The sequence below is a fragment of the Lichenostomus cassidix genome, chromosome 3 (genome assembly GCF_008360975.1).
Source record: "Lichenostomus cassidix isolate B80296 chromosome 3, HeHo_3.0, whole genome shotgun sequence".
NCBI classification, from domain to species: Eukaryota; Metazoa; Chordata; class Aves; order Passeriformes; family Meliphagidae; genus Lichenostomus; species Lichenostomus cassidix.
In genome coordinates this window covers 101,308,517-101,321,944 of record NC_139483.1, presented here as the reverse complement: position 1 = coordinate 101,321,944, position 13,428 = coordinate 101,308,517, and the positions used below count along the sequence as shown (strand labels likewise).

At 43.3% G+C, this 13,428-nt stretch overlaps 1 protein-coding gene across 1 annotated transcript; it reads left to right on the top strand.

Annotated features, from left to right (window-relative positions):
• Positions 1 to 914: 914 nt before the first annotated feature.
• LOC146440312 (uncharacterized) lies at positions 915 to 6,676 on the top strand. The gene is made up of 3 exons (XM_085056757.1): positions 915 to 922; positions 1,777 to 2,556; positions 6,274 to 6,676. The coding sequence occupies exons 1-3, from the start codon at positions 915 to 917 to the stop codon at positions 6,380 to 6,382; spliced, it is 897 nt and encodes a 298-aa protein (XP_084912883.1). The 3' UTR covers positions 6,383 to 6,676.
• Positions 6,677 to 13,428: the final 6,752 nt, after the last annotated feature.

Here is a 13,428-nt window from a genome sequence, read left to right as displayed (position 1 = left end):
AGACCCAGCTGCTCCATGGCTGGGGGACATTTTAGTATCGCCTTCTCTGTCTCATCTCCATCTCCATCTCTGCCGCACAGGCTCTCAGGGGAGCTGCTTCCTCTTGAGAGAGAGGCTCTCCTGGTACCAGGCACCCCGGGGCTCTGTCACCCTTATATAGCCCTCGAGCAGGGGGGGTCTGACATGTCATAAAAGCCTCTGGGCATCACAGTGTCCTGCATCACAAAGGGCCCTGACACAATGTCACAATGTGTCACAACGAGCCACACCCAACATCCCTTCAACATCCAAAGGCACTGGAATTGGCATGGAGCACTCCTAGGACTCGGGCACTTGTAGCCCCTGATGTGCCCAGAGCCCTGGGAGGCTTTGGACACTGTCCCACGTGGCAGCCCCAGCCCCACACTGCAGAGCCTTGGCTTTAGAGGGTGGGCTTTTCAGGGCACAAGCCATTGGCCAGGTGGATGCAGCCAGGGACATGGGGGCAGTTACTCCAAATCCAAGTGCAGGCTGGGGATGAGGGGTGTCTCTCAGGGCTCTGCCTTGACCTTGGGGCTCTTCAATGTCTTCATCAATGACACAAACTTGGCCACAGACTGTGCAGCCATTGAGTTTCAGATCTCTGGTGCTTTCCCTGGCCCTGTCTGGCTCCTGAGATGGATCAGGCACAAGTTTACTCTTCTCTTATCAGTCTGTGGACAGTTCTGTTTTGTGGTGAGGAGTATCTTCCAGCCACCTGTGATTGTCTTAATTATGCTGGGGGATTTAAAATCATTCTAGCTGCCTATGAATAAGGTTTCAGGTGGCTGTAATAAAAGGCAGTGAGATGCCAAATGATTTACATTCGAAGTGAACAGTCTATAATCACCAACCCCCAGAAAAGTAACTGATGACATTCACAGGTGTAGACGGCCATGTTCCAGTGAGTGCAGAGGAGCACTGCAGGGGTGGCCTTTCACAGAACAGTTTCTTAAATGTTCAGCTATCCAGCTGTCCAGCTGCAAGGAACTTACTGCAGGTCAAAGCTGAGCCTGTCGAGGAGGTTTGTGTGATGTATGTGAAAACATGTTTTAAAAAGGATTTGCATAGATGTTGAGGACGTCCACATTTCAACTGCAAAGGATTAAGAGAAAATCAGAAGGGGATGGCTGAAAGCATGTCGTCATGCCAGCTCTGTACAAGATTTCTTGTACTTCCCTTTGAAGAAGATTGTACTGGTGCCTGTAAAAGACAGGCTAATATCTCTGTCAATGCTCTGGTTTGCTCCAGTTTTTTTCTGTATTCTTACTTGCGTGGTGAATATTAAAAATATTATCTAGTTAAAAATTCACTAGAAATAACAGGAGTGAGCTCCCAATGGCTCACCAGGCTGATTATCTAATGTTGACAATTATTACTTAATCAGTATGATGCAGTTCTAAGTATGAGACTTCAGAAAAGCAAGTATGGAAAAGGAATCTGATAGAATTTAGCAGGAGCTTGTCACTAATGGTAAGAACTAGCTGCTTCACAGAATCAGAGCAAAGGATGGTTTAAAAGGCTCAAAAAATACCATTCTCATTCATTCAGGACCAAATCCACACAGAGAAGACATGTGGCTTGCTCCCTGTTTGTGTGTTTCACCACCCTTTGCATGTCCAATGACAGCACCTCCATCACTTTGTTCCGTTCCGCTATAAAAGGGGGACTCGGGAAGGATTCTTTTAATGATTTCTTGGACAAGAAATGAAGCGCAAACGCGGCAACATTATATCTGAGAACTGTTTATTGGTAAAGAAGGGTAAGCATTCCTACCCAAGGAGGACAGAAAAAAGGAACAAAGAGGGGAAAAGAGAGGCGGAGAGGGAAAGAATACTGGACAGATCATTACCGCTGTATCCCGGGCGCCCCGTCAGCAAGGTTTGGCAGATGGAGCTGTGCGCTGAGAGCTGTGGAGTCTGCACGGCTCCCGTGGCGGCTGGGTGTGATTTCCGACCAGCAGCAGCTGCGTGTGCCTTCCGTGGGTGAAGAGCAGGAACAGGACTCGAGGCGGGCAGGGCTGGAGCATGGCGGCTGCAGGCGGCTCCGGGCTGAGCGCAGGCAGGGTACAGGCGGTGACAGCTCCGGGCTGGGTGCAGGCAGGGTGCAGGCGGCGGCGGTAGCTCCGTCGGAGAAGCAGCGAGCACGAGATTGTCGCAGCGACAGAGCTGCCTCGGGCAAGCAGCGAAACAGAGCAGGACACGTGCAGACAGGACAGCCAGGAAAGGAGCGGGATTTCCGGGAGGAAAATGCGAAGGGGGCAGAGCTGACCCTTCAAGCAAGCCCCTGCTCCCTCCGAGAAACCCAAAGAAAATGGCCGTGGGCTGTGTCGCAGTTAGCTGCTGTAATGTGCTTGACTCTCCCACAGCATACCTTCCCGTGCACTTTTTCTGCGCGTTTTTCCCGGGCATCCGGGTATCTGAGCCACCAGCGAGGGGAGGTTGCTTGCAGTGCAGCAGTGGAAGTTTTCTCTCTCCTGACTGCTGCCAGGCGAAGCCTCTCGGGGGACAGAGCTCCCAGACATATACAGCCCCTAAGGTAATTTTTTCACCTCATGTATAACATATGTTGAGGCATAAATAAAAATCAGATTGGTCTCTCACACATGTCCCAAGCCTAACTTCCTTATGTCCTGCCTTTGGTGAGTGAGGAGAAAAAAAAAAAATTCAGGCTCTATCTAGCTATGTTTCATATGTTGCAAAAAACCTCAGATTGTTCTTTTATAGTCTACAACAGCTGGATCCTTCAGCATTTTCTCATGGGCGGTGTCTTCTCTATTTCTTTTTCTTACGCTGTCTAAACTCTCCGACTTAGCTGAATTTTGTTTAAAAGGGCAGGGCCCAGGCTGAGCAGATTTTTTCAGATGAGAGTTCTACTAGAGTAAAGAAGATGGACAAAAATTACCTTTTATATCATTATGTATAATATTTGTAATATTCCAAATGAGCTGAAGTTAACATATATTCATTCTTTTTACAGTTTGTCGCCTTGGTAGAACAGAGTTCACAAACATGAAGGACAGTTCCATTCATAGTGCAGCTTTTACAAATTTAGTAACCAATTTTATACTTCCTTTTTTAAAGAATGGCATCTTATCTTATTGTATTGGTCAGCAACACCCTCTTTGAAGACTATTAGCTTTGTGCGTCTAAAAAGTCAACATTGTTTACTGACAGAACTCGATTTTAAAAAAGTAATATAACCAAAGTTTTGACTGAAGGTTATAATTAGGTGAGCTTATTATAGAATAATATACTAAGAAAAGATATGTATGATAGAAAAAATTATTTAAAACTTTCAGCATCACCAAACTTTTGTTATTTTTAAGCAATTTTATACAATTTACTTAATTCAGCTGAATATATGAATCCAAATATTCTCCCTTTTGAAATAAAAAATAAAAAGCCAAATATTCAACATTTTTTCTGAATAAATAATACCCTGCCTAGTAAAAACCTTTACTTGCCCTTGCAATTTCCTGGTTTTTATCTCACGTGGCTCAGATGTGGGAAGAGGTAAAAACTGTGGTGCACAGAGATGATTTGTATTATTCAGATTGCAGTTCTTGCCTCTGACTTTCACACCAATGGAAACAGGGTGAAAAAAAATTGCAACAGTTAAAATGAAAAAAGGGAGCAAGAATTTTACACCTAAATATTTATCTAATACAGTCAGTATACAAGAGATGACAAGAACATGGACACATGAAAATACTGGGGACTGTTGATATGCAGACATAGCACAACCATGAATCAAGAAAAGTTTTCTGCCTTCCTTCAGATTAAATCTGCAGTGGAAATATTTCTGTACAGTTGTCCTCTGTCGGGATCACCATGAGCCTGAGTGACTGAGAATCAAGGTTATTCTATCATTTACTGTAATTTATCCTTCATGTTTATTATTTTGAGATTGATTTCCTAGAGAAAGTAAGTTAATATAATCATACTGACTGGCTATATATTTATGTCCTAGACAAATCTCTTAGCCAGTGTTAAGAAAAAAAAATACCCCCACCTATCTCAGATTAATTAATTTCCTGTAATTCCTGGGAAATGAGTAGCTGGGAAGAAGATAAAGACCTCCTGAGCACCAGCTGTAATGAAAAGGCTGCAGAGTGACCGGGGAACCTGACTGACAGGCGAAGTTGTCAATTTACTAGCTAAACTGCCTTGATTCTACATCCGTGCTGCAGCCTGGCTCTGGGTCTGTGGTTATCATGAATGACAGGATAAGGGAAAGCAGAACAAATTGTCCATCTCCAATGACACAGAACTCTTTTACAGCTCTGCAGAATCGCAAATGTGTTCTGGTGAAGATTAGTGCAACAGGTATTTGTGACTGGATTGGACATACCTCTGAACATCCAGCCTCTTGCCTGTCTTTCCAATACATAAGATCATTTCTCACAGAGAGGCTCCTCATGGCCTCATATCCTACTGTGCTGCTTAATGGATTATCTGCTATACTGCATAGGAGAGCAGTGATTTCCTACTATTCAGTCTACAATAAATTAGGTAGTAATTAGCTTTATAAGGAACTTGATGAATGAGCAATGTGAGAAAATACTATACATTACCATGGGTTAATCCATTGTTCTTAGCTGAAACAACCCCAATTATAATTGGATGTAATATTTCTCTGGTATCTTATTAAAATGTTATGTCATTTTAACTTTTTAAATTTTTTATCTGTGAATTTATCCATCCTGTTTCCTATTTCCAGTGAGAAAAAACTGTTGAATCCAATTCCAGCTCTCTCAGCCAGTTTCCGTAGCAGAGATGCTCCAACCCTCTGATCAACTTTGTGGCAATTTTTTTTAGAAGAGAACATATCATGATTTGCAATCTTGAGAATGCAATAACGAAAGCTGAAGGCAAACAGAAAGTACCAGAAAATTCTGAATGAGTGTCAGATATTACATTAAAACTGGTCACAGATTATAAACATTCAAATTATAGAACATATTAACGCTATAAAGCATAGCTGAAAGGAGAATTAATTACTTCACTAGAGAAAGAAAAATCAGGTCTTGAAGGAATGGAGAAACTAGTTACAGAAGAATTGCCTTCACTTGTGTAACAAGGTGAATACACAAATTAATTTCTGAGCACATCATATTAGTATTGCTCCTCTATCAGTTAGATAAGGGATATAGAGTATGTTACAGACAATGCTTACATTGTGCAATGGTGCTCTGAAACAAGGTAATTTACACCAAGAAACAATTCACAGCTTACACTACTTATCTTAATGTAACAGAGTCAGTGATACAGATGAGAACAAACAAACAAAAAGATAATTCCTGACTGCAGCTCTTAGACAGTAACTACTTGGCAAGATGAATTTCCAGCTTTGTAAAACTGTGGTGAAACTTTGTGGCATCTCTGAAACCAAATAATTTTACTATCTATATTTCCTTAATGAAACAGAAAATCCATGCAACCTCCCAATTTGTGAGCATGATATGTCTCATCTTCTGTCACCTTTAGAGGTACACACTAGATTTTCATATTATTTCCATGAGAAATATAGGAAAGGCCCTTACACACTAAAGTGAGAAATCCCTAACTGTCAAAAGAGCTACTATGGCAACAAAAAAAGAACGTGAAGTACATCAAATGGTGGAAAAATTTTTGCATGAAAATATAAATAAAACTACACAGGTTGTGTGTATTTCTGTATTCATTAGTTGTATCCTCAGTATGTTTCATTATAGGGATTTCCAGAGCAAGTTCCATAATGCTTTTAATGAAAATTTAGCACAGCCATAGTGAGCATAACATAGGCCTGTAAGAGGCTATAGTGCAGGTTTTTTTTGCTGCAAGATGAAAAAATCATCCAGGACCCCAAGATACAAGTAACCAACTGAAAACAATCAGTCATCTTGGTGATTCTTGGTGTCTCCTTTTCAACTCCTAAATATTTTGGATTACCATATAAAGTTATTGCTTTGGGAGCAGCAGAAATAAATTTTTCTAATGACATAATTATGCTGCTATTTGCTTATAATAGTGCTGAGCATATTCTTACTCCACCTTCTATTTATTTTGCATTTTCAATTACAGGAATTTTTTTCCTAGGTAGGAATGGGGAGAATGCTTTAAATCTTTACATTTCTCACAGAAACAAAAAGAGTTCCAGTAAGTTTTTTTTCCCTCCATCAAGACCCTGTGTATTGCTATCTCCACTTCAAAGTAAGAAAAACTTAATGCAGTACTACAGTAATGCAACCACTTATTTTCTTTCACATTTCAGATCTGCTTGTGGGGCACAATGCAAAGAAGTGCAAGTAACTGAAGAAGCTCTGACCAGCTATCTTGTTCTCACTGAGTTATTCAATGGATGGATATGCCAATACTGCTAATAAAGCTCAATCCAGTCCTGAGCACCAGCTGATATATTGGAGCTAGCTTGTATCAGGCTCTGCATTATTAAATTTCTACAAGAGAAATGCATTCTTTCTTGATCTCCTCAAATATTGTTGCCAATCAAATGTGGTCTAATAAAAATAAGACATTTTTTCCTGTAGCTGTAGTTACAACAGAAAAAATACAGACTTAACATGAAAGTCCCTTTGAGACTGTGTTTATTTTGTCAAATATCTTTGTCAAGATCAGGTACCCTTTCCTCCATTTTGAGAACCTGCCATTTCATCAACTGGAAGTATTTCATCGCCTGGAAGTATTTCTCTTCATTTCATCACCTGGAAGTATTTCTCTTTTTCCGTAATTATAATTATGAGACAATCATTCACAAATTTAATATCACCTTATTAATGATAATTTTTGTAAATTCTTCTCCTTTAATTTTTTCAAAGTAATTTCTTTCAAATGTCTGATTGCTTTGAATAGATGAAAAATAAATGGCAAGTTGCAGCAGAACTCATTTCTTAACCATGCCAGATATTTTAATTATTTAAACAGCTTCTCTCTGAGGACTTCCTTTCATTAGTGTACTGTTTTTGTAGGCAAAACTCTCTGCATGAGCATTTGTGAAAGACTGAATTCTGTATATTGTATTTCCCACAGAAATTTTATCCTGACACATTCAATAAAAATAAATATATAAAAAAGGTAATAAAACCTCCTCCAGACATTCCTATTGCTGAATCTCATCTTCCTTTCCTCAGCATTACGGCGATGACACCTCTTTTAATGCACATACTGGACTTGTTTTCTTTCATGCTTCCTCTGGTTTTGATGGGTTTATGGCAGCTTCTATTGTTCTAGCTCTTGTGAAGGGGACACAGAATCTCTCTGAATATGGATAAGGACAGTTAATGTTTCTTTCTATTCCTCTGGGCTCAGTTAAAAGGAAATCCTAGATTCAGCAGTTGTAGAAACAAGACTCACCCGTGAGGGAGTCCTACATGGTCTTTCCCCAACACCTCCCTGGTCACACACAAGCAGCAGCTTCCTCCCTGGTCACACACAAGCAGCAGCTTCCTCCCATTGCACCCCACAGCTGAGGGGGCACCTCCTCCCTTCCCTTAAAGCCTAGGACAGATCAAATCTTCGGGCTGGGAGAAGCTCTGCTGCCCTGGCTTCACTGCTCAACAGCTCCTGTTTCAGCCTTCCAAGCTGCAAACACTTTCAGTTCCTCACAAATCCAAACTCAGTCTCAAAACTGTCCTTTGAGACATCATTTGCATCTGTTAACCCTGAAGATGCTGTCAGAGACTTCCACTCTGTGGGAAAATAAATTTTCTAAAGTAACCTTTCAAAGTTTCTTTTTTTGATACAGACTATGGAGCATAGCAAAAAAAATTACCTTTTCTGAAATTAGTAATTTTTTTAGTCTTCATTGCACTTTGCCCTGGAGAATAAAGAGAGCTAATTGTCAAGGTAAGGTCCACGTAACAACCAGTAGCAGATCTTGATATCTTATTTAAATACAAGAACTACAGTATCCATGTTCATAAATGGTGGCACCAATAAAGACACTGAATTTCTAAAAGAAATACTTTTGGAGAAGCAGCTGAACAAGAATATAGGTTATGGGAAACTCTTGTAGCCTTTTTCAAGGGAATTCTTGCAACTCAGTATGGGCTTAAAAGAGGCCCGCTGAAATGCAGCACTCTACCCCATAAATGGCCAGACTCAAACCTCTGCACGAAATTTGTCACTAAGGACCCTTATGTAGGGAAAAGATGGATCTGACTGGAATTCTTGTAACTGTTTGGTTCAAATTCTTTCAACCAATTCTTGGTTCAAATTCTTTCAACTGTTTGGACAGGTATGAATGTGAACCAGTCAGGACTATGATCACCCTTTGCCCATGATAAACTGGGAACTCACTCATTTGCAGGTTTTGTTCATCATTTTTTCAGAAATGATCCAATGAAGCATCTGGGGGTTGGGGTGCAGGATTGGCTGAGGTTGTGTGTTGCAGCTTCACTTTCTCTTTCACAGGGCATCATAGAAAGAAAGGAGAGGACATGGGAAGAATGGACATCCAATTAATGTAAAGTCAATCTTGCATCCCTTCTAGAGCTTTTTGCACCAGTACTTGAAAGCTTATGTATGCTTTTGTTTGGAACTCAGAGATTTGATCAACAGCGTTGATCATTCATCCATGGAGTCTGAAATAAAAATATTTCAGGCCACATGGTGCGCCTTGAGCCAAACAGGGGCTTTTGACATGGAAGGGAGTAGTTAATTTACTTTGCATTTAAGATATTCTGAAGTTTTCCATACAGATCATAGGAACCTTGAATTAAAAAGGGTCTCTCCTGAGTCTCAGCTTTCAGGTGTGGAAGTCCAGCAATACATCAGTTCTGAGACAGAAAGTAATAATATCAGAGGATGAAAAATATAATTCATTTTTATATTTGTCTCGAAAAGATGAAAACCACTGTGAGTTATTGTGAGCATACACGGTCAACTTCAAGCATGACTTGCTTACTTTTTGCAAACTATCAGCTATGTATTTTATTTTTTTTATGATATTCTAAAGATCTCAGTTCCTTTTTCATATTCACTGGGAATTAAGTGAAGCCTCTTTTTGACATAGACTTCATTAAACGGGTGTAAGTGGAGTTGGATAATCTTTTTGACAAATTCATTCAGCAAGTTGGTGGGAGCTTGGACTTTTGTTCTCCCTCATATGGCATTCCAAGTATAATTAAAAATATTACATTAGTATATTATATTAGTCATATAAGTTATGTGTGATACCTTTTCTCCCTGAGAAGGATCAAAATTTATAAAAGGGATCTTTTCTTGTTTTTTCTTGCTTTGTGTAATAACATCTGTTTTTATTTGGTCAATATTGTAGGGTAACAAATGCATTCTGCTATGGAGATGCTCTGATTTTCTGTAGGGGAAACAGTAATCTCCATTTCCCATCTACAAATCCTAAACTGATTCTACCTGTCAGTACTTCATATTAATGCAAACAAATTCAGACTTCATTTAGAAGTCTGTGGTCTCCTTCTGATTATTGAGGTAGGATGTATGGTTATTCAGCGTTAAGACTTCAGTGGGGCGCTATTTCAACACATTCAGTCCATCAAAGTGCAGATGGATGTCCTAGGTTGTAATATAGATGTAGTTAAGTATCCTATTACCACCAGCTGTGGGCCGTTAGCTGCTATCACCTGCTAATGACCCACTCCGGATGACAGGCAATGGGCCATCTGTTAGCTGTTACCAGCTGCTAACGACCCACCCCGCATGACAGGCAATGGGCCACCAGGGACCCACCATGTGACTCATGGACTTATCTCATCCCATTGTGAGATGCTCTGCCCAGGAGGGAGGAGCCAGGTGTTCCCACGTGGATATAACCTGGCCTTGGAACTGCCTGAGCTAGCCCTGTCTACTGGGTTCCAGAGGACAAGAGCTACCACTGGATCTTCAGCTGGAGACTAGACCTTCACAGGATCACCGCTTCAACTGGACTACTTCAGTTGGACTGCTACTACCACCCTAACAGGGTGTTAGGTTGTATCTGACTTTGTCAGTGCTTTTCTTTGTATTATTTCACTTATTTTTAATTCCAATCTTGACTTGTGATCTCCCACTGGTTTGTTTTCAAACCAAGACATATTTTGGCGCCCAACGTGGGGCTCGACCTGGGGAAACTCAGAAATCCTATCACCATGATGTTCAGCTTATCTATATGGGTACTGTATCTCGCTCTCTATATTTTTCCTCAAATGGGATACTATCTGCCCGTCATATTGCTCCTGGTGCGACCAGGGAATGGCATGAGAATTGCTCTATTGGTTTATTATGCCTATGGCATGGTTACCTGTGAGGCAATGAACACCATTCGTTATATATACTCGACTTTGTCTGCCTGGCCTAACCTGAGCTGCTTCGTCTGAGACCTCCTCAGCAATCGCACCCAGCCTCTGGGGCTAGGAAGAGAGAGCGGTTTCTTCCAACATTTCAGGTCAGGCACAGCCGTCCTTGACAATATTGAGTTCTCCCTGGATGCTAAGGATGGCATAATTTTCCTGTCAGTTCTGTTTTCTTTTTTCTCTGCGACCAGCACCGTGTACCTCATGCTGAAGAACAGAACAATACTTTGTCTTCTTGAGGAGGAGAAACGAAGCAAATCAGCAGGCAAGAGGAAAAGAACCAAAGGAGCAGTCGACGTCTCAACACAGACCATCACCAAATCAGAACAGTTGAAGCCGGTAGCAGTTGCCCCCGTCCAGAAAAAGAAATCCAAGAGCAAATCAGTCCGCATAGCGACTGACGAGGATGCGGCAGGACCATCTCACCCAGCAGAAGAAACAGAGCCGGAGATCATCACTCGCTCTCTATCCCTGGGGGAGCTGCGTGACCTACAGAGGGAATTCACCCGGCAGGCAAACGAGTCCATCTTAACCTGGCTGCTCCGTATCTGGGATGCCGCCGCTAATGACACCATTCTGGATGGAAGTGAGGCCAGGCAACTGGGATCCCTGTCCCAGGATGTGGTTATTGACCAGGGGATTGGGAAAACCCAGGAAACTCTCAGCCTCTGGCGGCGATTGCTGGCGAGTGTACAGGACAGATACCTGTGCAAAGAAGACCTCCAGATGCACCAAAGAAAATGGAACACAATAGAACAAGGTATCCGATGCCTGAGGGAATTGGCCGTGCTAGAGATCATTTTCTCGGACAACGAGAGATTCCCCAAGAGCCCAGATAATGTCCGGTGCACTTCACAAATGTGGCTAAGATTCGCGCGGCTCGGACCAGAGATATACTCTCGTTACCTGGCAACATTGCAGTGGAGAGAAGGCGAAGACCAGGTGGGCGTGTTAGCAAACAAACTGAGAATTTATGAGGACACTGTCACCGCCCCACTACGCACCCAGGTCTCATCGGTAGAAACAAACCTGGCCGAGCAAGTCCGGAGAGTGATTGAAGAGAGCCATCAGAAACTAAGGAAAGAGCTCACAGAAAGATTTTTCCATGCCACACCAAAACCAACCCGAGTCTCTGCCATCAGGAGCAGACATACTCCAGTCAGGGAAAGAAAACAAACTCCACGACGTGACCTCTGGTTTTTCCTTCAAGAGCATGGGGAAGACATGAGGAAGTGGGATAGGAAACCCACCTCCTCCTTAGCAGCCCGGGTACGTGAATTGAAAACAGAAACATCCACCTCAAGAAGCTCGTCTAGGTACAACACTGCCCCAGTCTCTTGTGGACAGAACCCCCGACAGAATGGAAATGATAATATGACTGATCCTCTTGAAGGAACCTCAGGAACACATTTACAGAAGAACATCGTGCACCAAAAACAGGATTAGAGGAGCCCTGCCTCTAGCCAGGTAGAGTAAAGGGATAATCGGATCTATTGGACTGTGTGGATCCGATGGCCTGGCACGTCTGACCCACAAAGATACACGGCTTTGGTTGACACCGGCGCTCAGTGCACCCTGATGCCATCCAGGTATGTGGGGACCGAATCCCTTTCTATTTCTGGGGTGACAGGAGGATCCCAGCAGCTGACTGTACAGGAAGCTGAAGTGAGTTTAACTGGGAATGAGTGGCAGAAACACCCCATTGTGACTGGTCCAGACGCCCCATGCATCCTTGGCATAGATTATCTCAGGAGTGGATATTTCAAGGACCCGAAGGGATATCGCTGGGCTTTTGGGATAGCAGCCGTAGAGACAGAAGACATAAGACAACTGAATAGCCTGCCTGGTCTCTCAGATAACCCGTCTGCTGTAGGACTACTGAGAATTGAAGAACAGCGGGTACCAATTGCTACAGCAACAGTGCATCGCCGGCAATACCGCACTGACAGAGACTCTGTGGCCCCCATCCATAAGATGATTCGGGAACTGGAGAGCCAAGGGGTGGTCAGCAAGGCTCACTCACCCTTTAACAGCCCCATATGGCCGGTGCGTAAGTCCAGTGAAGAATGGAGACTGACGGTGGATTACCGTGGCCTGAATGAAGTCACACCACCACTGAGTGCTGCTGTACCGGACATGTTGGAACTTCAGTATGAGCTGGAATCCAAGGCAGCAAAGTGGTATGCGACCATTGATATTGCCAATGCCTTTTTCTCCATTCCTCTGGCAGCAGAGTGCAGGCCTCAGTTTGCTTTCACCTAGAGAGGTGTGCAGTACACATGGAACCGACTGCCCCAGGGGTGGAAGCACAGTCCCACCATCTGCCATGGACTGATCCAGGCTGCTCTGGAAAAGGGTGAGGCTCCAGAACATCTGCAGTATATTGATGACATCATTGTGTGGGGAGACACAGCAACGGAAGTATTTGGGAAAGGAGAGAAAATCATCAGAATTCTCCTGGAAGCCGGTTTCGCCATCAAGAAGAGCAAAGTCAAGGGACCTGCCCGAGAGATCCAGTTCCTGGGAGTAAAGTGGCAAGACGGACGGCGTCAGATTCCTTCTGAGGTCATCAATAAGATCATCGCGATGTCTCCACCAACCAACAAAAAAGAGACGCAAGCTTTCCTAGGCGCCATAGGTTTTTGGAGAATGCACATCCCTGAGTACAGCCAGATTGTGAGTCCTCTCTACCTCGTAACCCGCAAGAAGAACGATTTCCACTGGGGCCCTGAACAGCAGCAAGCCTTCACCCAGATCAAACAGGAGATCGCTCATGCGGTAGCCCTTGGCCCAGTCAGGACAGGACCAGAGGTAAAGAATGTGCTTTACTCTGCAGCTGGGAGCCATGGTCTGTCCTGGAGCCTTTGGCAGAAGGTGCCTGGTGAGACCCGAGGCCGACCACTGGGATTCTGGAGTCGAAGTTACAGAGGGTCTGAAGTCAACTACACTCCCACCGAGAAAGAAATCTTGGCAGCTTACGAAGGAGTCCAAGCTGCCTCAGAGGTGATCGGCACAGAAACACAACTTCTCCTTGCACCCCGACTACCAGTGCTGGGGTGGATGTTCAAGGGAAGGGTTCCCTCTACCCACCATGCCACTGATGC

What these genes read in the sequence shown, in the direction of transcription:
- LOC146440312 (XM_085056757.1), top strand. An exon ending in AGACATATACAGCCCCTAAG is followed by an intron (nt 2,557 to 6,273) that starts GTAATTTTTTCA and finishes TTCACATTTCAG; the next exon opens with ATCTGCTTGTGGGGCACAAT.